The sequence below is a fragment of the Dermacentor silvarum genome, chromosome 1, assembly GCF_013339745.2.
Source record: "Dermacentor silvarum isolate Dsil-2018 chromosome 1, BIME_Dsil_1.4, whole genome shotgun sequence".
Lineage (NCBI taxonomy): Eukaryota > Metazoa > Arthropoda > Arachnida > Ixodida > Ixodidae > Dermacentor > Dermacentor silvarum.
Genome location: NC_051154.1, coordinates 217,875,751 through 217,901,105, shown reverse-complemented (window position 1 = coordinate 217,901,105; position 25,355 = coordinate 217,875,751). Strand labels below are relative to the sequence as shown.

At 45.9% G+C, this 25,355-nt stretch overlaps 1 protein-coding gene across 1 annotated transcript in view; it reads left to right on the top strand.

The window, feature by feature from the left end:
• Positions 1-23,948, top strand: part of LOC119437052 (nose resistant to fluoxetine protein 6) — a 68,582-nt gene extending 44,634 nt beyond the window's left edge. The window contains exons 7-14 of the mRNA XM_049660097.1: positions 8,352-8,628; positions 9,710-9,808; positions 11,934-12,099; positions 14,548-14,627; positions 14,716-14,838; positions 15,749-16,056; positions 19,923-20,065; positions 21,223-23,948. Coding sequence (XP_049516054.1) covers positions 8,352-8,628; positions 9,710-9,808; positions 11,934-12,099; positions 14,548-14,627; positions 14,716-14,838; positions 15,749-16,056; positions 19,923-20,065; positions 21,223-21,474 — 1,448 coding nt within the window. The 3' untranslated portion in view covers positions 21,475-23,948. The remainder of the gene's footprint in view (positions 1-8,351; positions 8,629-9,709; positions 9,809-11,933; positions 12,100-14,547; positions 14,628-14,715; positions 14,839-15,748; positions 16,057-19,922; positions 20,066-21,222) is intronic.
• Positions 23,949-25,355: the final 1,407 nt, after the last annotated feature.

Below are 25,355 nucleotides of genomic sequence, written 5' to 3'. Positions count from 1 at the left end.
AAGTACACGGGTGTTCCTGCATTTCGCCTCGATCGAAATCTCGCCGCCGTGACCGGGAATCAAACCCGCGCCCTCGAGCCAACAGCGCGACACCTCACCTGCTAAGCTAACACGGTGGTTGATGCTCACGTGACGTGGTGCACTGATGTCATCGTGGCAAAGATGTTGCGATATTAGCACAATGAGTATCTGCATATGTGACGTTACGCGCAAACCATCTATAAGTAAAAAAACCAGGACCCACCTTTGAACTCCGGGTCTTCCTCCCATTCTTTTTTATACTTTCTAGCATACTTGGCCCACTTCCCCATGCTTGGATTCTCCTCTCCGAGGAGCATGCGATCTTAAGCCCAACCTATCGACATGAATCTCGAATGTAAGCACGAACAAAAATTAATCTCGCAGGGAAAGGAAAATGGCAGTAAAGCTTAGCGTGAGGAACGTGGAGCCGGTCGAAAGCTGTGCACGGCGCGATACTTTACCCAGAAGTCATGGCCATGAACACATTGGAGCTTGTCTTCTACCGTGCTTCCCTTCTTTCATGTCGGCGCCACGATCGCCCGACCCTATTTTATTGTTCGTACTTTTTGAGCAGAACATGAACGAAAAACCATCTACTCCCAGGAGAACCATCTATCCCGATGCCCGGGAATTGAGTGTCCGACGATAAACCGGGGTGTATGTTTGAGTGCGTCAAATATCAAAGCCACCGGCTCAGACAAAGCGCAGAAGGGGGGGGGGGGGGGGGGGATTTCGCGCACGCGCACACGCACAGCCACGCGGCCGGCTCAGCCAGCTAAAACATAGCTTTGGATATTTCTTTCTGCGCGATCAGAACCACCTCTGGAGCGTGGATTAGGGTACCACTTATAGCCCAAACAAAGCCAAGTCGCAGATTTTCAGTAGCGCAAATATAGCCACATAGCCAACTCGTCGAAATCGGCGCCAAACATTTCTTTCTGTAGCCCAATTTGGCTATATATAGCCAAACCTGGCAACACTGGGCGTGTTCCGCATGGATCGTGGGACACCACGCGAGTGCATGCGAAGCTTTGTAGCCGCATCTGTTCTTGACATCGAGATGGGTTCTTGCACTCCCACATTTGTGAGCACTTCTAGCATCTTCATCAGCATGTTCGTTGGCCATGGAGCCACAGTGGCCTGGAAACCACAGAAAAGTGACGTCATGTCCTTTCTCGGCTAATTCATGATATAACTTTCATATTTACGGCACTATCTGGTATTGTGATCCACGCCTTAAAGCGGATAGCAGACAGTGCAGGACGGCTTTATAAACGCTAATATCACTACAATTTGTGCAGATCTTTCATTAATCATACGAAGTACACTGTGAAGTGCAGCAAGCTCCGCAAGAGTCGACGTTGTCTGGTGAGAAGACTTAAACTGAATGGTGACGGCTTTTGCGAGGAAGATCCCAGCTCATTCAAATCCACCCGTAGTTGTCGAGCCATTGGTGGAAATCTAAACATGCTCCTTGTATGTCTCGTGCAGCATTGATAAAGATAGCTGCTGGAGAGCTGACGACGCTAATCTTGCTTTCGTCCGAATTCCTGGCACTGAAAGTCGAACTTGTGGTCGAGATAAACACCAAGGAGGTGCCAGCAGTTTCTGGGAAGGCGCATAATCGGTAGGGATGCAGTAGTGGTAAGCCGATGTCTTCTGAGAAGAAGAGGCACAGGACCGGTCTTGTGACATCGAGGCGAGGTGGTGGGAAGGCAAGGTGCCTGATTCCTGCTCTGAACATACTCAATGTAAAGTGGGTAATGGCTGAGTAATCCTGGGCAATTGCAATGGTTTCCACTGTCGATGTGCAGCGCGGCAGTCCGAGACAAACCCTGCGTGCCTGGGCCTGAACACTTTCGATTGTGCGGATCTTACTTCTGCAAGTATAGGTAAGTACAGGTAAGCTGTATCGCAGATATCCGAGAAGCAGTGTCCTGTAGAGTTGTAACATCGCGTGTACTGATGATACCCCACGGTTTCTTCCAATCAATTTCAATAGGTGTGAAATGGTGGTTAGGTACTTTTTTAGGTAAGTCACATTCCAGCAGTAATCTCGATCAATGATGACCCCTAAAAAATTGTGCGTCCTGGCGTACCAAACTGTTTGCCCATTGACGGATATTACGTACGACGTCATTGAGTTCTGCACAAACACGACCAGTGCACATTTCTCAATTGCAATCGTGAGGCTTTGTTCACTAAAGTACGTCGTTATTGAAGTCACGGCTTTTTGAAGCCTCGCGCGCACCTGAGGACGTGTTACACATGACGTCCTGACACACATGTCATCTGCATACATTGATATTTGGAAAACACTTGGTATTTGTTCCACAAGACGGATAACAATCATTTCTATTAGTGTGGGGTTCAAGACGCCACCATGCACATAACCTTGCTTTCTGTAGTGTTGAGAGGTCGGACAATTATTGGTATGCACAATGAAAGACCTCATGTGTAAGTACCTCCGGGTCCAGTGGTACATTCTACCGCCAAGGCCAACAGATTCATGAACATCAAGTGTGTCCTCAGGAGCAACATTGTCATAAGCTCCTTTTACAACCAAAGGCATAGCGACGGATGAACGTTTACACATGTTCTGATGTTGAACGTAAGTGACCAGATCAATCACATTTTTAAGGAGTAGCCGAAACGTTAGAAACAAGCCATAGCGTTTGGGTAAACCAGACTTGAGACATTGTTAACTAGCGCTATAAAGACGCAGAGCAGAAGCAAGAAGCACACAGTACACACCGCTGGACTTGAACGGAAGTCACGGAAACTTAGCGTGAGTGTGTGGAGTTTGGATAAACTTTCTAGCGTTCCAGGTACCACTTCAGTCTGGCAAGGATCATTCGTTCCATCACCTTCCCTACGAAACTAGCCAGCGAAATTGGGCGGTGTAACGTGAGCTCTAGCGGAGACTTGCCAGGTTTGAGAAGCGGTACCAGATGGCTTGTCTTCTATTCTTTAGGAACGCTTAGGGTTTTCATTCTTTAGGGGTCGTTGAATAAGCCGAGCAACGCATTCCGGGCCCGCTCACCGAGGTGGCTGAAGATGCGGTATGATATTCCATCTAACCACGGCGACGACGAATGTTTACACAAGGCAAGAGACGCATCGAGCTTCTCAGTGGTGAAATGTGACATATTGACAGCAAACCCTGGTACATGGGTTATCATAAAATATTTCACCGCCCACTATCCCATTTGGGGAAGCTCTAAAATTAACGCAAGAAACCAGTGATTGGCTTCATTTGTATCTGATCAGAAACTGTACCTACTTAACGATGGAAGCCCTACTTTTCTACGAGTCTCAACGTACATCATCTTAGACTTGGCCTTTTTATAAGTGTTAAGTGGTTTTTAGACATTGAGGCACATAGGAATGATCATATCCCCAGTTACCTGAAGATCAAAAGTATGGCTATATGTCATTCGCCAAATACGATCCGCCGGATTGATTGGTGTACATTCAAAACCAGCATGGAAGATGCTTATCGTAAAGATCTCTACTCTGGCCTACAGCAAGCGATTAAGGAAGCAGCGCAGACGCTGACGTTCTCGCTGACGTGCTCTCCAAAGTACTCGGAACGTGCAGTTAGAGCGACTTCTGGAGATTCGTTGGCGTGCAGAGCGAAGATACCGACCTACAATGTCAATCTATGATGCGAAGACAGCCAGCCGCACGCAAAGGGAAATCCAGCACCGCGTTAATCAAATGGAGTCTCTATGGTGGGTGAAATTTTATGAATCTCTAAATCCCTGTATACCTCTTTTTCATATATGAAGAACCATGCGAGGCCTTACGTGTATTTCCCGAACAACGCCTTCCATTCAAAGCCCTAGCGATTTTCCGATGTCGACAGGATATCAAGGTAGCGGAAGATTTCTGTAAGATGATTCGGTCCAATCAACTCGCACTGGCTTCCTTGCTACTAATAGCATTGCACATTCAGGGGATTCCCGCAGACCCTCTTGAAATGCAGGTACGAAGAAATGCGCCTGTCCTGTTACTTGCCTTGCACGCATCCGGAGTATTACATGTAGCTTTCGTAACTTTTCTGATTCACTCCTTTCCCTGGGGATTCACGCGCCTTTTATCTTCTCAACTACGAGTACATGCTATTGTGCTTTGGCTTATTCGCGCAAATGAAGGTCGAGAAGCCAAAAGCAGTCGCCACTAATTGTTTCAAAGACTTCAACGATTACCTTCCCCACCTCTTCTGCGAGTCCTTTTGTCCAGTATAATGCAGGGATCTTATTCCAATTATTTTTGTTTTTGCGCTTCATCAGTGGCCCGAGTGCCACTCCGCCTACGCCATCAGAACGATCAGCCGGTTGTACGTGAGCGGAGGATGATAAGAAAGGAATCGAATATAGCAAAAGAAATCCGTACAATATATGATCCCATGTCTTGATTGACCGAACTGTGACAAATGATTCAACCATCACAGCAATATTAACGCGTACGTGTTTAGCGGATGCGTCACGTTAGGTCGGAATTAGGTGAACCCTGATGAAAGTCCGTCACCAAATACTAGGCGAAGGTATTAGGCGAGAGTGAGTCTTTTTTTGTTTGTTTGTTTGTTTTTCCTTCATTCCACGCATTCGCTAGCGCGGCTGGTATAATGTAGTGATTCCTTGTACTCGGTTCCTTGCCACTTTTATCATCCATTGTTTGCGGCCGGCTGATCCCGTTGGTACTGACAGAGGAGCGCCGCCCTGACCACTGATGAAGAGCGAAAATGACTGGCATTGGCATAGAATATTTTATGATCCTGGCCCATGTTGCCCAACGATAGAGCTTGGGCTTCGGCAACCCGAAGTAACTAGGGTATGCTTGCGTTAGTCCACTCGTTTGCAAAACTCTAAACTTCTGTATGTGTTCTCAGACAAGTACCCTTATGTACTTCTGCAACTGCATATATATATATATATATTCTGCGTGTGCATGTACTGTCTTCAGTGGCGTCCTAGACTAGTGTGCAGAACTTTGCATCTGTTGCTACTCCCTTTCTGTATTTACTGTTTTTCGACACATTTTCTGATTTCATATTATTTGCCATGCAATGAGAAGTAGTCGGTGCCACTGCAAGGCGCCAACATCTCCTTTAAAACTACGTCAATAAAAAACAGCAGCCTAACTTAACCACATTTAAAAAGAAGCGTATATGTATAGGCTGTTCTTTTTTACCTGCACCACAATTTTTAAACGTGCCTGTGGCAAATAGCACAATTCTAACCCTTGAACTAGATTACTGGATGAGGCGGCCATTACTTCTACGAGAAATCGAAATGATTCATTGAATAACTAACATAATTACACCAATTAACTTCCTAATTAATTGCCTTACTGCAGATTTTCCAGTTTATGAATTGTAGCTAGTGAGTTTGCAAGGCATATTTACTTGTAACGTATTTTGAGGATGGCACTGGTTTCGAGATATGCGCCGTCAAACTTGCGGTAAAAATGCACTGTTGTTCCACTTACTTTTCTTTAGGACAACGTTGTTTTATGCATTGAAGCACAAAAGTAGCTGAAACGCCAATGCATTTCTTTGGACGCTTTGAAAATTAATATATCAAAGCTGGTGCAGTGCTCAGAATTCGTTCAAAGTGGATAAGCCTTGCGAGCTCACCGGCTACAACTGGTAAATTGCAATATCTGCCATAAATAATTAATAAAAGGTTCATTGGCGTAATTGTACGTGTTAGGTATTTAATTAAGCATTTTGAACTGTTGTTGAAGTAATGGCCGCCTCATAGAGTAATTTCGCTCAAGGATTACAATTAAGTCTAGGGTTTGACGAAAACTCGTCTGGCAAGTTTTCGCACAGTAGAATTCACCGTTGAAGAAGTTAATGGTCGCTTGGCTTTTCTTGCCGTTGAAGTTATGCGCACTGCATCCGACCTTTCAACAAGTGTTTATCGGAAGCCTACTCACACAGGGTAATATCTTCACTTTGATTCGGCCCATCCCTTTGGACACAAATGATCTGTTGCCTCGACATTGTTCACCCGTGCATTCCGATTGTGCTCCACTTCTGACGCACGCAGAGCTGTGTTGAAGAGAGTAACGCAGGATTTGGTCAGCAATGGCTACCCCGGCCAGTTTACAAAGACTGAAGAAAAGCGTGCCGCTGAAACCCCTGTCAGGCCAATGAGAACAAGGAAACGGGCGTCTCTCCCCTATGCACGAGGCGTGAGCGAGTCAATGTCAAGAATTTTCAAAGATTAGGATGTACAAATCTGCCACCTCCCTTCAAGTAAGCTAAAACAACAACTCGTCTGAGTCAAAGACCACCTCGAAAAATAAAAATATCCCGGTGTCATCTACAAAATTCCTTGCCAGGACTGCCAGGCGTGCTACGTAGGCGAGACGGGGAGCTTTAAAAGAAGGCTACAGCAGCACCGCAATGATGTAGCCAAAGCACACACGGTTTCTGGGGCCCTAGCAGAGCATCATGAAAGGACTGGGCACAGTATTAACTAGCATTCGGCTTCCATCATCGAAAGAGAGAAAAAATTATCATCCCGATTGCGCCTTGAATCATTCTGCATAAAATCTACTGCTAACATGATAAACCGGACCCGGGGACCCCTCCCTGAGTTGTACGCAAGCGCATTACGTCTTCCGACGCTTATATAATAAAGACCATCATGCATTCGTTCATTGTGAACAAGGCACCCGTATTGGGCGCCAAAACGTCAATCTGTTGTTTTGTGTTCTTCGATTGCCGAGTGTATGTTTATTCAGACAGGATTACAATTGCGCTTTCTGCCACAGGCAATTCTTTAAAAATTGGTGCAGCTAAAGAACACCTGGTATATTTTACGTTTTTATGTGTACTGGCTTCGTACATTGAGTATCGCAGTACAAGTGGAAGAATATTTCTTGCGTTCACGGTGGCTGACGAAAAAAGAAAAAAGAAAAACAACGCTAAAACGAAAACACCTCTTTTTTTGTTGTTCCTAAAACGACGATGCTAAACTCGGAGTATTTAACAATGGTGTGGACCGCAACGTGCTCTAGAACTTCCTCGGAATTCTTGACAGGAAAAGGGTCGCGCACTTTTAGAGTGCATAGCCAAGTCATTTGGCAAATATCTTGAAACGTTGAGCTACCAAGTACTGCTTTTATAAATAATCATCCAAAACGGTTCATCCGCTTTATGCGTCTCGATAGTAAGAACATTAGTCATATCCTGTGTTCATTGCCTATCCCACCACCATGAACACGTGCAAGTACTGTCTTTCTCTTTTATCTTACTTGACTTAAGCATCATCGCCTTAAAGTTCCCTTCTAGGGCCTTGGTAGCTTCTTGCAGAAAAAAAAACTCTGTCTTCAAACACAACAAAAGACCCTCATTTGTCGGCTGCGATTACCCGCGAACCTACCGTATACCATAGAAAGGAACCGAAGCAATGGTCCCAAATATTCGGTGTCTTAAACATCGCCCGCAGTTACAGAAGAGACGTACGTCCACACAGTGCGCTCCTGGAAAGTACTTCATCCGATGCCAGTCTCGAGATCTTTCGTCGGGTAGCTATTTTCTCCAACAGGCTGGGTGGCAGCTAGAAGTGTAATTTCCGTGGTGTTTGCAGAACTCCTACATTATTTTCAGAGATGGATGGGGACACGAGGATTAGGATATTTCCGTTGGAAAATGCGAATCTTTTCTTAAAGGGCAGGTGAATGTTGCGCACTGTTCAACAACAAATCAGAGGAATGTTCGCTTGTACGAGACCAGTACAAACTCGCTTGACGTCACCGCTCGGAACTGCTGACTCGGCCAATATTTCCTGCGCGTCCTTCAGATGGTGCTGCCCAGCCTCATATCGCGTGAATATCAGCAGGAGAATAGTCCTGATGATTGTGCCGCGATGCAGTATACTTGCCCTCCAAAACGACAGTGCCAATAAGATGGCAGAGATGACTGTCACGGAGTACTGGGTTAAAATACGAAACGACAGCCGTTGCACAAGAAATGAGCTGAATAAAGACTGAAAGTTAGGCTACCAGGATTATATTCACGATGGGAACCAGAAAAACAGCACCTGTATCTTACCTTCTTCCTGCTATGTTTTAGTCTTAGCGCCAAATTCTGTGTCCGGCACCATGAATCCAATCTAACAAGCTCAACTTGCAGCATTAATTCCCCCAAATTTTTTTGCCCATTTAACTTCCGATCCAAACACGTTGTTGCAGGAACCCGAGGCGTCCGGCTTACGAGGAAATCAAGGTGTTCAGTTAGCCTACCAGCGGGCCATCAATGGCATGTGCAGCAGATATGTAACACTTACTTGATGCACGTGCTACGCGCGCAGGTGCCTTCTTCAAGGTGGTGCTGTCGTTTAGCGCGGTGGCCAACACAGAGAAGCTTTTGAACGTGCGTGCCGAACGCGGTAGCGATGCCTGGCGTCTGCGCTTCCTGCACGGCCTGCGATTTCTCAGTGCAAGCTGGGTCATCCTGGGCCACAGTTACCTGACTGTCGAGCCGACGGCTGTGGGAGAGCTCCTCCGCATCATTCGCTTTGGCAAGAACTTCATCTGGTGCCTCGTCGGCAACGCTTATCCATCAGTGCAGACCTTCCTCTTCATGAGGTAGTATACTTCTCAAGTGGCGCAGCTTACGAGGTCCCCCCATGCCTGCTGCACAAGGCAGACGATCTGAAAACAAAAGCAGGAGGGTGGGCTTCTATTCAGGGCTGCACTCTAACCCCTAAGGTTTAAGCAACGAAAACTTTCACCTAAACTAGAGTAACTAATCCTAGGGGTAAAGTGTTCTGCGTATACAGTAATAACTGAACTAGACTATTTCGTTGAGTGTGCATTTTTATTGCTCTGTCTTTCTTTTTACGTTTATTTCTAACTTTTAGCATTATCTATCTTTTGACACAAAAGACGTAACCGTCAGCACCTATACGCTGATTAAGTCTCCTTTGTTTATACTATTTCAGCGAAGAAAGGAAAAGCGTAACATTTACGACAGTTTGCCGAACAAAAATTACTGGCACGCATTTTATTAGTGGTATACCTCTGCGCGGTAAATATTGGTACACTGCGGTGGAATTTGATTTTGAAAACGCGCGCTGAGTTTGTAACACGGCCAGCAACCATTAACTACTAGGCAATCGCGCCAGTGTCATAGCCACGATGTAAGAAATATACTTCAAAATCAGCGGCCGCTTCTGATAACTTGTTATCGAAGAATCACTCTCATCTCGACTGCACTGTCTTGATTGAAGTTGATTTTACATCGTGCTCGAACAGGCTGTTGTGAGAATAGTTTATGACATGCTGCTGTAAACTCTTTATCTAGTTTCGGAGTTCGTTTTCTGAAGCTGGGTGTGCACTGAAAAAAAAAGCCCTTAGATGACACGAAATGATTAACTATCGCAGCAGGTTGTAGCATAACCGTCTTGCTTAGTATTTTTCTACCGTATGCTTTGAGGGCAGATACGATTGTTGCAATATTTCAATACTGTTGGTGTGGGACGAGTCAGAATTTCACAGCACTTAAGAGGGCGTAATTTGCCGCCACACTGCCTGTTGCTACCAATATGGTTACCCCGACGATATGAGGCCGCGTATCTAATGGCTATTTAAAGATGCACGATTACCACCCAATGAAATGCCACACGCTGATTGATTTTGCTTTCGTCTTTCTTTGGAACACTTCCAGCGGATTCCTACTAAGCTTTAACATCGCCAGGCACTTGAGGCAAAGAAGGGGAAACCTCTGGCTACCAGTCACGCTGCTTCTCGTAAGAAGATACATAAGGTAAGTAATAAAAACTGCCTACAAAGCTTACTTAAGGCAACTTCCTAAAAACGCAAAGAACGGGGGAAAAAGAAGATCTGAACGTGATCGAAACTTGTTAAAAGTAATCACTTCCGTAAATCAGAGAAAGAGGAAGCGTGCTATTCTGTTTAGCAATAGGAAGTTTTAGAAATAGAGCACCCAAAAGCCTCACACACTTTGCTTTCGTTCTTCTATATACCCTTTTGCGTTCTTTTGTACGGCCGGCGGTTTCGTCCCTTAACTTTGGTTGCATAAAACCCAGAACTCCCCACTGCTCTTTTTTTAATGCGCAGCATTGTTTGGCAACGTGGTCGGGGTCATTTTCTGCTCCGTTCCGTTCGTCCTTCCATTTCGTGTCCCAAAAGATCCGTAACACCATCTAGGCTAGAATAGGTGCATTTCTGAAAATACACAAACTTCTGTACGCTTGCTGCCACCTACTTTTGGGCGCAGGAACCTCGGACGCAAGATTTTATCAGTCATCATGGGAGTGATGGTTAGTCATGAATTTGCCTAAGCTTCGTCCTTCGAACGGCTTCGTAAACTCATTTTAAACAAGTACTGTTTTATAAATAATTAAATAAACATCATTAAAGTTATCCGACGACAGGATTCGAAAACATACAGAATCCCGATATTGAAACAATTACGTCGCGGACGCATGCATCGACAAGCGACCCTTAGGAATTTCTCGCGGACAAGCGAGCTCGTTGAGACGCTTGGCGTGTTTTGGTTTGGCCTTACCGAGGCGCAGTTAGAACGCAGGCGAGAGGTAGTGCGGAAAGGAACGCGCGGAAAACGCAAGCAACCGGATAATTGCATCTGCAACAACAGGGAGAGGCTTCTCAAGAGGACACGTTGGAGCCTTGTCGGAACGCAGGCGGGCGTGTTGGCGGGCAAATTACGCGAGAAAGAAAAGCACTACAAAAACATTTCGTTCATTCACCAAACAAAAGATTGACTGTAAGAACGAGTTTACTGAGGGGATCGTCAGAGTGTGCGTGGCATTGAAGTTACTTATCTCCTAACATACGGCAGTCTTGGTTTCAAAGGAAGAGTATAGGTTACAAAGAATGCTATGCACTATATGGTTATTCCCCAGTGTCGAATTTCTACCCTAATTTTCTTTCTCGATGAATACCGGCGTCAGTGCCAGTATTGTGTACCATCAAAGCCACGACCAGAACTGACTGAAGTCACAAGGTCGGTCAAAGTCAAGGAAATACGCGTCCTCGCCGTGGTGGATAAGTGACTGTGCCATTCAGCGATGAAGAGAGTTTGATTCCTGGCAGCGGAGGACGCTTCCTAAATGAATAAAAATAAACGCCTAAGTTCGGAGATTAATGCACATATTAAAGAAACCAAGGTGGTAAAAACTATTCCGGAACATTCTAATTTGGTGTGTCCACTTGTAGCTCCTGCACGCAAAATTCCTATATTATTATTATTAGCTGTTATTACTGTGGCTGTTGTTGCCGTCGTCGTCATCGTCGTTTTTGTTGTTGTTGAGTATCTGTGTTGTGTGTTCCTACAAAAGGAACTTGAGTGCCGAGCATGCATCGAAAGTATTCCTACCGACAATCGTGCTCTTTGCTACTTGTTTATTCGCAACAATTGCAAATATTTATGCCTTTAATGATCTATGCAGGTCTTGCCAACCAAACATTTTTTTTCACTCCTAAGGCGCCTTAGTTCTGTCCTGAGGTGCAATTTCTGTCAAAATCTTCAAAGCCACTGCGGGAGTGACGAGAACCATTACCGAGCAGTGCAGAAACGCAGTTACAGCTCTGAACCTCTGTAGAACGAGAGGCGATGTAGAAGGCAAGAAGAAGGACTGGTGTCTCAGTAATCGACATGAAGACAGCTTCGGTGAAGCGTGCAACGGCTTCAATCCCTTTTATCCAAGAATGTATAGCTGTCTTCCCTCTTCGTCACGTTCCTCTCCCATTAGTTCGGCGCGAAAGTGACACAAATTGTTCCACTGCCCTTCTTTACTACAGCAGCTTTAGCATAAATATTGAAATTACCCTCTGAACGGAGATCGCAATGCAAACGTCTCAACGGGCATTGAATGTGGCGAGGCTGGCGCACTTCTCTCCCGCAGGTTGACGGCGCCGCTCATGTTCGTGATCGGGGTGTGGCTGCTTGTGCCGCTGGTGGTGGATGGGCCGCTGGCCAAAGAGCACCACCCATCCATCTTCGCCACCTGCACGCGCAACTGGTGGCGGGCGCTCATACACATCAACAACTGGAGCGACCTGCTCGACATGGCAAGGGTGCCTTCGTGCTCTGAGGGCCGCTGTCACACGGCCCTTGCTTACGCATACCTCAGACATATTGTGTAGCTTGCATGCACATCACCGGTCGCGACCGAGTGCCGCTTGCTATGTCGCTGTGCATTTTTTTTTAACCCCTTGGGCTAATGATGTCCCGGGACGATCTGTAGCTAGATTGACAAAATCGTGTCCATGAGAAACCTGGGTGCCTGCTCTTTGTGATGGCGGTAAATGTGATCACACGAAGACAAGGGTAGATTAACGATCTTGCAATAGTGCGATTGTTTGGAAGTCAACGTAAGAGATAACCAGTCGCCAGAACTACCGACCATGCACGCCAACCTAACCGAGCCTCTTGCAACACCACCACCGCCGTCATCACCATCACAAGGTCGTTTACTGTGCCCCTTGTCTTTGTACAGCGTCTACGTGCCTGGTGTCACAACCTTTGGTTGAACATCAATCGAAATTTAAGATACCTTAAGCCTCGCACCTTAAGAGTATCTGATCTTACCATGTGCCCCCGTGTGTATGATGATTCAACTTTCACAAACAGCTTTCCCTCTAGCGACTACGTCTTGCATAAGCCTATACGATACTGTGGTACTGTCCTGTATAAACTATCTCGCGGAAACAACTGCACAAATCATTGGTTTTATAGTGCGCTCCGTATCAGGTCGGTTTGGGCAGTCATTTAGGGTTCCGTTGCGTGAAGCTCACTTTAATGCTTAGATGTGTAAATTGTTTGATCTTAAGAATCATTCAGCAGTCGAATAACCCCTCAGCCACTAATAATTGGTATTATTTGTACTACGTTAGCTTATGTGGTTAGAAACTGATTTCAAGCGTGATGCTTGAACAGGAATGTTTCCGCCACATAAAGAAAAACGCTAACAAGAGAGACGATTCGGAAGAACGTTGAATAATGCGTAATCAACTACGTCACGGACGTAAAAAGGAAGGAAAGGAAGAACCAGTACATAGCTTTCTCATGGTGCGACATACCTATCCTTCAATGTTTCCAATGCCCCTTATTGTGACCTATAACTGAACTACTTCGTAAGCATGCTTTGGTCATTTGCAATACTGAATGGAGAGTTATGAACAGTGGGCAGTCTCTCACTTCATGAAAAGAACGCTCTATCTTTCTTACATTTTTTGTTATCTTCAGGATAAACGCAATGACACGACAAATACGAACTGCCGCAACCCCCTCAGCTCATGAACTATCTTTTACATGCATTATTCCTCTGCGTGCTCACGTGCTGCTTCCAAAGATTGCACAGGTGGTTCGCACTGACGTTATTGGGGTCGTCATTTGGAGTACTAGCACATCGAGAATCTGAGTAAGCAAAAAAAGTTACAGCACGACAGGCGTGTCTTTTGCCGAGCGACCAATTGATAACAGTGATAATTCGGTTAAAAACGGTCACCAACAAAAAATAAAACAATGTATGTGCGATAATACGCTGCACTGATGGTGCACTGACGGTGAAATGGTTGTAGCTACCATATTCGGGTACTAGCATGGTGAGAAGCTGCGTCCATGACTTCACGAGAAAATTATCTATACGGAGCCATGATAAGAGGCGAAGTCGCCCGTTTCCTGTAGTAGTGTAGTTATAGTACTATTGGAGACAAAAGTGCACAGGATGCAGGAGCATCGACAAAATTGCATTCTTCAAGCAGTGGTGTATCGTGAATTCCCACAGACTACGTCTGCCTAGCTCAACAGCATCGTGTGGTTGCTTCAGTAAACTTGAGTGCTTTGTTGGTGGAATTTTCATCGATCTAGCCGTTTAACTAGTTTATGGCCGATAGTTGGATTCCTGAAGAGTAGGAAGAGCAACAATCTATACGATTTATAAATTGGTGGAGCACGAATGCCCATGTACAGTAGCGTGTTCTCATTCTAAGTTTCACTGTTCGCAAATGTTCACGGGTAATGACAGCTTAGTAGAGTGTGTTTCTTGGCCTGTTGATAAGGGCATGCTATCAAAGATACGAAACCAGTGCGCCCTGTGGTCTGATCCCTTTATGCTCAGTAATGAAGAATGCAAGTATATGGCGCAACGCCCGAATATTGATTAAGTCAGATATGTATGATGTGATCCGCCGCATGCGTAGAATGTTACATGCGATTTCCTTGGAATAAACTAATAGTCATTCTTGCAACGTTCCTACTGTCGCCTTCTTTGCCTCTGTACTCATCTTTTCTTCTTCTTTTTTTTTTTTTTTGGTTTGGTATCTTTGATAACATGCACCAAGAAATTTCAGCCATGTACCTCGATGTGTTTTCTGCGGCGACTGTTACGATGGGGCGTAAGAAAAAAAAAGCATGCCTTAATTTGCATGCTCTCTATATAATTAACCGTCGCCGTCCTTTTTTTAACAAATTGCATTTACACTTCACATATTAAGTTTCCTAATTCCGCTGTGCAGTGCCTCCAGCACAGCTGGTACGTAAGCGTCGACTGGCAAATCTACATGTTCATCTGGATCATTCCAGTCATCATGTTGAGGTAAACATAACGTCCCACCCCATCGCTGCACCCGTGTTGAGGTGGACCCGTGTTGAGCAGAGATACAAAGCGTGTACTTTCCTTACAGCCACCCGAGGATTGGCTTGCTCCTCGGAGGTGTCCTGGCGATCGGCACGTCAGCTGCCGTCACCATCAACGCTTACATGTACTCCTACCAACCGCTCCCTTTGTATGGTCAGCCTGAGCTCGAGTAAGCACTGGTCAGTTTTATACTTTTCGAGCGAAAGCCCTCAATTATTCGTTCGCTACTGAGAAGATAAGGAGGGGGCTCCGCTGGCATGTGAGCAGACATTGCAGCGTTCATTTAATCAAGCTATGTAACATAGCAAGCGCAGGCCAGGATGTGTACTATGAAGTAGAGCGCTAGCTGAATTGTGGCGGCGAGAGTAACCATACCAGCCTCCATTGCAATGCAATCACTTCTCGTACTGTGTCTCCCCCCGTTTTCGAACGAGCTAGTGGCCGCAAGCTATCACAGTGAGCACAGTAGTAAACTCGTTAGGGTGACAAAGTGCGATATTTTACTCACGCATCGTAATTATTTTTTTTCTAAGAGATAAAAGGTCTTGTACTGCCATTATAAATGAATGGAGAGCGTCCGCCCTCTTCATTTTAATTTTGTTTACATATTTTACTGAAACGTAAATTTTTCTTAAAAAGCCACGTGGGTAGCTACCACAACAAGGTCAAGTACATGCTATTTAGCGGTCAACAGCAATATCATACAGTTTACACAGATCAAAAATTTTCTTCCGCACTTTTTTTCCCTTTTCTGTAAATACGTCTAGGAATTTTTTACTGTCTGCTTTGTACAATCCTTAAATATTTGAACTATCTTATGTTAGGCTTCTTCCACACGTAGGGATAATAGAATGTCTTGAGTCGCGTAATCTTCCACCCCTTCTCACACGGCTCGACGATCACGATTGTCACGTACGAGCTTCATACTTCGTGCTGCACGCCATGTAGCTGAAGAGGTTCTTAAGCGCTGGCGTGTCGAGTGCATGTGGTTTGTGTGCGGCGCTGTACTTGTATGCCACGGACTTTCATTCCCATACTTAGTTACTATTATAACATACTTTCATTGCCTGTGCTTACAGCAAGACGTTGGACATGATGAAGTTCATCTACTACCGGCCGTACGTGCACGTCACCTCGTACGCCGTGGGCATCATGCTGGGCTACGCAGTCAGCACAAACGTGGGGCTGAAGCTTCCACGATGGGCTCGCGCCGGATGCTGGATGCTGTCCACTATGCTGGCGCTGCTTGTCGTCTTCGGTCCCTTCAAGTGGCTGCGCGGAGACTCATGGCTGGGCGCCGACGCCGTCGCTTACGCCGGCTTGAGCAAGCTGGCATGGGCGCTGTCCCTCTCCTGGGTCGTCTTCGCTTGCGCCTCCGGCCGTGGAGGTGAGAAGGTGCCACTGATGCACGTGTTTAACTCTGTGCACCGCTATGCTAAAAAATATATGTTTATCTTTTTTTAAATCGCGCCAGCAACAAAAACCGAGACACGTATTTTTTACAACTGTTAAAGAGAAGTTAGTTTATGTTTAGTATTCTCTGATATTTTTTTTTCTGTCTACAGCGTCTGTTTAGAGTGTGCTGGCAATGCTTGAGAGCGCATGGTGAATTTACCTAACGCGACATTGCGCTAACAGGCTTTCCGTGCAGTTGTGGCACGTGCTCCATCGAGTAGCTGCAGCAGGAAGTACACGCGCGCGTTCACTTTTCCTGTTCTCATCTATTGAACGCGAAGCTGAACTTGCTATCGCTATCAAGCACCAGCTACCCCTGTGAGCTCTAGCTGAGCGAACAAAATTTTCGGCGGCATGTCATGCGCGGAAACCCCTCCTAAACTAGAAAAGACAAACTGAATTCAACCTAATGAAGTTTGTGGCAGGTACGTGACGCAGAATACGAAGCGCGCACTTTACCTATACGGTCATCAGGTACTACATCAATACGCACAGCCCAGAAGTACTCTGTTGTGGTCTATCTTTCTTTCCGCCCTTCTTCTAGTATTCTGCACAGTACGTTACTTGTTGAGCCGTATATATGCACGTCTTTACAGAGTCGGAGGTGCTCATGTTGTGTCACCAAAATGTGCTGTCCCAATGCTGTAACCACATAGCGTTGTGAAAATGGGCACCTCACAGCGCGCAGTGTTTTCATGCGCTGTCTTCTGTGCGAAGAAAGCGTTCACAGAGTAACCGCTAAGAAGTAGTCACTGGCTGCTGCATTCCTTGTATGAAAGGGATATATGACGTCTTCCTTCACAATTTCAATCTGTGGCACTGTTCTTGCTAACATTGGGCACACCACAAAGAAAGAGCGATCGCTTGTTCTTGCCAGAGACAGTGAATGTGGTTCTCGCGAGTATCGGCACGCATACGAAACACTTTATCAATCGCCAATACACGGAGCATACCTCACAATCGGGGCTGTCCGCAATGCCTATGAAGCCGTATGAGAGCTTTTTTTTAATATTTTATTATTATTTTTGTATGCGTAAGCTAACACGCCATATCTACAATTTGAGCTCGGGATTCTCGGGACCGGACATCACAATGATGCGGCTGCTAATTCGCTTCAGCATCGTATACATTATATGAGAGAGCAGGGCCCGTATTCACAAAAAGCTCGTATACGCTAGAATTGTTCGTACGACCAAACTACAATCATGATGCGAGACATATCATTAACGGAGGCGGCCGGCCAATGGCAAAGAGCACTTACGGACTTAAAGCTTTGTTAATTAGTCTCCTGAGGATTGGCGTCTGTCCTTGAATATACTATACATGACGACTACAGGCGACAAGCATGGGAGGAAAGGCTTATCGTGCACCGAAGCCAGCAACAACTGAAACGGCCCTTTGCATTCAGGGCGGAAGCGGCTGCCAGTTTTCTTTTTACAGCAAAGCTGGTATACGCTAGTTTCCAGCGGATCGCTGCGTGCGTAGACCGAGCGCGTAGACCAAAAACACCGTAGCCTCGATACAAAGCAAAACCGTATCGCCGGTGTGCCCCAGCTGCGTTTAATATCCAATGGGTGCGTCTCTTTGGCTGGTGACGTCACGCACTGCATAGGCACGTTATCTCAGTTGCGTTCCGGCCGTGTAATGGATAGGCCGCGTATTGCGCGGACCGAAGAAGAACAGGGGCCGTATTCTGTAACGCTTCGGTTTTCGAAGGATTCGGTTTGGCGGTGGCGTCACATCGGGGCGGTCCGTTGACGTAATGAAAACAAGTGAAAGGACAGAGACCAATCGGCGCGAAGGTTTCTTTTTGTGGCAGTGAACGTCAGAAACCGAGTAAAAATATAGCAATTTACGAGCGCTTCTTGGTAAATAAAAATAATTTGTTCATGGTATTGATGAGGTTTACGTTTTTCATCATGAAACGCGTGTGAGTTGTACTGGCGGTGAGTGACTTAACGAATTTTGTTTACTTCGGTTGACCCATTTATGCCGCTAGGTGGGACGTCGTACGCTAACTTCGCGTTGCGGCCAAAATACACACTCAAGTTCCTCGCACAGTCGGAGCGCTGTCACTTTTGAGAATCTGAATTGTCGCCTGAATCCCTAGTCTGTCATCGTAAAGGCGTCTTGTCGACGTCGAGGTTGTCGCTGTCTATCACGGAGGCTCGCTAAAAGCACGATAACAGGCGCCACAGGCCCCGCACATGCCGTCATTTTGTTCTGAGTGCCGCGATCTCGCCCATGCACACGGCACGCACAGGCTCTGCACACGGCACACCGCGCTTCGGATCAGACCGAAGCAGCGCGCGCGGCTTCGCTTCGTAGCAGACGACAAATTCGGTTTCCGCGTGATTGACATGTGCGTGACGTCATCAAAAAATGCGTTCGCGCCCTGAGGCGATGGCGTCATCCAGGCGGCGACCAATCGCTGCACGCAAACCGAATCCTTCGAAAACCGAAGCGTTACAGAATACGGCCCCAGAAGCGGCAATGGGTGCGAAGGTGGCGGGACGCATTAGCAGCTTCCCGCCACCTTCGCGCCCATTCCCGCTCAACCATCGTTACAAAACCCAGGGTCGTCTACCATAGCGACCACAAAGCTATAGTCACCTTAGTGACAAAATAATAAAGACGGTAGAAAATGACAATTCATGTGGTATGTGTCTTTATTTAAATCAAAAATGTCACAGTTTCGCCCTAAGGGCGAAGCAATGAATGCGATAGCAACACAGCAATGTCATACGAAGTAAGGTGAGCGGCCTTGGTAGCAATATGAATTGTAGTAAACATGAGCTGATTAAGTAAGCAGGTGTGCAGCGGCGTAAGTAGACCGACATGAAGAGAGACTCGATGACCACGAGAAGGCGCGTGTGAAATGGTGGTATTGATGAGAAGCGCTGCCCGTGGGCAGCGCGTGCGAAGGGACACACCTGTAGTGCTGCACTGCCGATCTGGGCAGCATTGCATGTGTAGCGTGCGTTGGAAAATGTGGCCCGACTATTACTAACTGAATGAACAAGCGTGGTGTGAGCGCGCACAAACAAACATGAATAGATCACACTGAATGACTGCAGACAACGACTGTCAAAACGCTGGCAGCGCAACGTACCTTCGCCGCGGGCGAAGGTACTTGCGGTCTATCAACGGAAACTGAGCGGCATAAAGGTCAGAGCCGTGTGGAGATAAGAGACGGTGCGGTCGAACGAACGACGAGCGCGGTTGTTGGAAGCGTAGAAGTGCGCCCGCCCCCCCCCCCCCCCCCCCCCCCATGCTCCCTCCGGCGCTGGCTTCCCGCTTCCTGGCTTGCGCGTGGGAGAGATAAGAGACTGTGCGGACGAGCGCGGTTGTTGGCAGAAGAGTGCCCCCCCCCCCCCCCCCCCCTGCTCCCTCCGGCGCTGGCTTTCCGCTTCCTTGCTTGCGCGTGGGAGATTGAGTGCGTTCGCTCTCCGTGATAGCGCGCGTCCCCCCACGCTTCCGCTGGGGCATACGGCGCGCGGCGAAGATTTTATCTATACGGAACGTCACGGCGACGGCGACGGCGACGGCGACGACGACGACGACGCCGACGGCAGAAATCCGGTTGAAGTGTCCATATAATTGCTATCGCAATAATATAGCTTATCACCATGTATACAGCTCCGCTGGTCATCCACCTTCACAGAGTGTAATGGCACTGAGTTGTTTCTTTCTGAAATTATAGGACCATACGAACTGCGATATTGCCTAACGCTAATGTCGAGCATCTTGTGCGATTATCACATCAACGCAGTCTGCTCTTGTTGTGTTGTCTCGCAGGTTTCGCCAACCGGCTGCTCTCCTGGAAGCCTCTCATACCGCTCAGCCGGCTTTCGTACGGCGCCTACCTGATCCACTCACCGCTCTACCTCATACGCGCCGGCATTCTGCGAGAACGAATGTCCCTGCAGCACTTTAACTTGGTACCTCTTTTGAGTCGTACTCATTCATCCAGTATAAGGCTCTGCTTTTGCCTTTTTTTAACAGTTCCTAAACACATAACACTGTACTTCTTGACAGCGTCACTGAAATGACCGAGTGGTTTGACTGTGTCGTACATATACATTTCTTTCAATATATTCATTTTGCAATGACGTCGAAATGTCATGCTCAAGCAGATAAACAGCTTTTTTTCATAATAACGAGGGTGTTAAGATGCGAAAGCTCAGATACGGACACGCTAGTTCATATAAGCGTAAAATTTGAAGCCTATATCAGTCCTATATCAGCTGATGTTAGATGCCAAACAAAAGTTTGAACAACATAAAAGGATGCTTGCCTTTCTTATTCCAGTGCTTCTAGAAATATAACAACTTTTGTGAAGATATTAAACAAGGTTTTCACGAAGGTTGACAGACGCCTTTTGTCATACACTAATTCAGTCACAAGTGCGCCTTCTGAGACAGTTTTCTAAGTGTTACAATCGTTGAAGGACGCGAAGCAGAACGTTGGTCCTGATGGACGTGTCTCGTAGCGGTCCCATCAAATGAACCAGTTAAGTGGAAGCTTGAGGTCGAGCGACTGAAATATTTCTTACCTGATCTTAACCCTTTATGCCACATACGGTTAAAAAGGAACTCTAAAGAGACACTTGCGTTTGATTTAGGCAACGGGAGGCCATTTCAGCGTCTACCCACTTCGCGTTTCGCTAATCTTGAGTATAATTCCTACAGGGCCAGCCACCTAACTTCAAGGTTAATACGATGATCTTTCAGTTACAGCTCCACAGCAGCGAGTGAAATGGCGAACCTCCCACTCGCACCTATGTCAATACTGAAGACATTTAACTATGCTTTGAATTTTGAGAACCTCTTCGAAGTGACTTCGCCAATTACACTTCCCTTTTAGGTGGCTGGTAACGCGGCCGTCACCCTCATCTTCCGCGCAAACTATACATTTACGGATTCCCGCCAATTTTTCTTGCGCATTCTCAAACAATGAGGCTCATTTTAAGCCTATGGTTCGTGCGTTAGCCCCTACGCACTAGATTTGTATGTTTCGGATGGACAAATACATTACAATGTCCGTTTGCATGAGAAACGCTTCACTCCATCGCTTCACCTTGATGGTCTAAACGCAGGTGAAGGACTTCTTCGGATGCCTGACAATGTCATTCCTGATGGCATACCTGCTGTACCTGTTGTGCGAAGCACCTGTTGCGTCACTCGAAAAGCTGTTGCTGGCGCCTGCGACTCGTCGGATCCAGGCAGCGGCCACGCAAAAGGACGCCACGAGCGAAGCCCTGCATGACGAACGTGGCCGGGAAGAGGTCTGCGTTACCGTCGCCTCTGCGCAACATTACGTAATCACCGAGTCTAAGTGCCGCCTCTAGAACTGCTTGCGCGGGTAGAAGAAGGGCCACCATTTCATGCCAGCACTTTGAAATGATCCAGCAGTTTCATCGTACGGCACCGGCGTCGTCCGACCCCCGCTGGAGTGGACGGCGCTACCTTTCCGAGCGAGACCGATTGAGCCCACTTTCATGACTAGCCCTTGTACATCATCGCGTTTGGGCACCTTCTCAGGTCACTGGCTGTCTGCAACTGTGGAACGACAGTGCTAAGTCGTATTTGTTGCTTTCGTTCAGTTCGGTGCAAGCGACTGAATGCGTGTGTCTTTGTTACCATAGTTTAAAGCCAGTGCATTGACATCATTCAGATTCTAATTACGCAGCATGTGACACTTCCGCTTTGCTTTTTCTGCATAATTCTTTATATTTTACACCTTTAGAAGATAAAACTCGACAGCCTTCGCTTTTGTTAAGGTTAACCTAAGTTGGCACTAAAATTAATAATAATATTGCGGTATAAAAAGCGTCATAGGACTTCCGCCGGAGAAAATTGTCGACTTTACTTGCGGATACTCAGGGGGGATCATGTGGTTACCTAACATCAACTTATACGAGCTTCAAAAGCGATGTAGTGCTTGCACGCTATGCTTAAGTACAAACGCTCCATCGGAAGAATGAAAAAAAAAGAATTAGTGATTTTTCCGGAGACGCCGCTTTATGCAGTATAAGTTGCCTTTGTGGTGATCCCTTGCTCGGCAAACAGGACACGCCGGCATTCGAGAAACGAACACCTCAGTAGAGCCCGACAGATGTGGACGAGAATGTGGGAGTGTCAACCGCTTTGTTGCACTCAGCTTAGTGATGCAAGGATGAGTCGTACCTCTATTTGAAATATGGTAGTGCTGTAAAGTTAATGCGCTTGAGATCATCAAAAGAAGGAACCTATTGTTATTTTGTATATATAAAAAAACCTCACTACCTCTTAGACTCTGTTATATATCATATCTCATATGATGCATCCTTGTTTTGCCAGTCATCAGTACTGTCTATAAGACCAATCATGTTCATCTGCCCTCACACTTTTTGTTTACCACCGGCTACAGCATTGAGAAACTGCTGGCATTCGCGAAGCTGAACATTGATTTACCATTTTATCGCAACTGCGTATGGCTCAATAAGCATCACACACAGGAGCTCGGTTGTGCCAACTTTCTGGTCAATTTCTGGTGACTTCTGGTCATATCGCATCTACTACGCATCTATAAAGGAGTGCTTGTGACCACAAAGTACGCTGCCATGTATAAAAATTAAACATGGAACGAGTGCGCATCTTGAATCATATAAACTGTGTGAAAGCATATCGGAATAAGTTATTCCGCGATATACTTATGTATGTGCAAACTATGTGCCGAAGAAAAAGCTCATACACAACGGGTTTTCATTAAATAGTTAAGCGTAGGCTAACGTCTAATAAAGCACATAAGGAGTGGCGTCAAGATAAACGGGAAGTATCTTTGTCGTTTGTCAGCATCGTATATTGCTGGTCAGCAGCACTTTAGTTTCACGTGTCAAAATAGGGTTTTTAGTCATTTGCTTCACAGGAATGTTCATTTTTTTTATATGTTACTAGATCTCAATTTACCGCGTCTAGCGTGTGGACAGATTCGATTTATAATCCGGGCAGCTGAATGGGAGCTGGTGCGGACGCAGTGCCGTGCTGAAACAGTGTTAACTTGTGCAGTATTAATGTCGTCAACCTTATCAGAAATGCTTGCTTAATAAAGCAGCTAGCAGCCTTGTTATTACAGCATTAGAACAGAATTATAGTCATTTGAGAAGACGAGTACTCGTGTAGTTCAAGTGACCTTTTTTTTTCGTGCTATTGTTACAGTGTAGTTACGTTGCTGTCTCTGTTTTGCTTATGTTTATTTCTTCACCCATGGATGATCAGTCCTAACCCTCCCTCTTAACTCTTAAATGCCGCGAACAATCGCTATGCTTTGACAGTGCTGTATGTCTGGTTTTCTTTGGCTTTGTATTTGCTTTGTATTTTTGATTGTGAGCAAACGCACGACGATTCTGACGTGAGAAGCTACATTACTGCTGCCCGAATTCCACGTGTTAGCATTTGGCGACCTTTCTGATGAAGCTAAGCTTTTTTTTTTTTTTGAACAATTCCACAGATTCACCAGTGATGAACACTACTTCTATGCGTAATTTTTCAAAACAAACAAATGACACCGTAACGCACTACTCATTAAGCTTTCGCGCCAAAAAAGAAGAAAGAAAGCAGGAGGCATTTAATAGACTTGAACAGTAAATTGCTTTCCTTACTTCGTCCGTGCTAGCGTTCGTGCCGCAAGCATTCTGCATTCATACGGTTGAGTGTTCCCAGACTGTTCACCCAAAACTTTCACACAAATCTTATTTCCTGTGCTTTCCGTGGTCACTTCAACTTATGTACATAGCTTGTAAATATTTGGCTTCATGCATAAATACACGCTTGTTATCCAAGAGTCATGTCATTAAAGACATTTTTGTGACTGTGACTGATTTGCGTGAATTTTGTTTCATGGTACGCCTTTTACGTGAGCGAAACAGTTAGCTGCCACTTTTCTACATTGTGTGAGGGTGAAGCAGGCAAGGACGAGTGAGATCTTATGTGTGTGTTCTTATTAAGATCAGTAGAGGCACGATAATAGGGGTAACAAACGTTACCTTAAGATTATTTGTTGTCGAGTAAGTTGCTTTATATTGTGTACAATAAACATCGATTGGTGCAATATGGAAGACTAGGACCGAGGCAGAAACGAGTAACATATGAGAAAGGACTTTATTTCGATGTCCTCGGATCTTTTTTGATACATGTGCTATAACCACCAACAAACAAATATTGTTCAGATAAAGTCAATAAATAATACCATTTTATTGTTACCGTTCTGAAAACGCCACTGTCTGAGCAGCATGATGGTATGTTTGCGGGCCAATGAAACATAATTTTTGATCGCTTTATTAGAACGTTGTTTGCTCGTGGTTAACGCATGTATAATTTGTAAAGACTTCAAAATAAAGCAATTGGGAGCGAGCGGTTGTCGTTCTAGCTGGTTTATACCACGGTCTCCGTCTTCGAATCGGACTCATTATTCATGAAGGTACTTCAATACATCGTTTAATTAATTCGTTTATGGAAATACACCCATAAACTAATTTAACATGTTCACGCGATTCATCGTAACTTGAAAATCGTAGACCTGTACCAGTGCTTGCAGTTGCAGCTTGATGAAGACTGATGAACCTACAAAGAACCGAAGTGTGTAACATGCCCTGATCGAAAAAAAAGACCTGCAACGGTCCTCTCGTCACATGTGTCAACGCACGATCAGGTAACAGCAATAGTTGGTGATGCTTTAGTGTCCCAAAGCTGCAGATCGTCTGTGAGCGACCGTGAGAGCCCCGGGTTTTACTGGGACAGCAGTTAAGATATATAAACGTGGGTTTCCTTGGTCCGTCAATGCGTCCGTCCATCCGTCCGTCCGTCTGTCTGTACGTCTGCATGACGACCGTTGTCGTCATCGATATTGTTATGCCGTCGTGAGCCTTAATCGCCACAGCATTAAGAAAAAGAACAGTGTGACCGCCACTGCATTGGTCGCGTTGCAGACGCTCCAAGCCCTGGGAAACTGGCTCATATAAAACGGCATTTTGAAACGTCGGTAAGTTTTCACAAATAGGCCTCCAACCTAACTTATCAGATGTCCGTTACACTATCTGGCTGCGAATTCCTCAACTCTTCAACATCCGGTGAAAACAGCAGTGGTCATTTATACCTGCATAGACCACTCATATGTTCCATCATTTCTACGAAGTGCGGCGACCACAGCAAAGTGTTCATTTACATCCGCAATTATCTCACGCATGTTTCC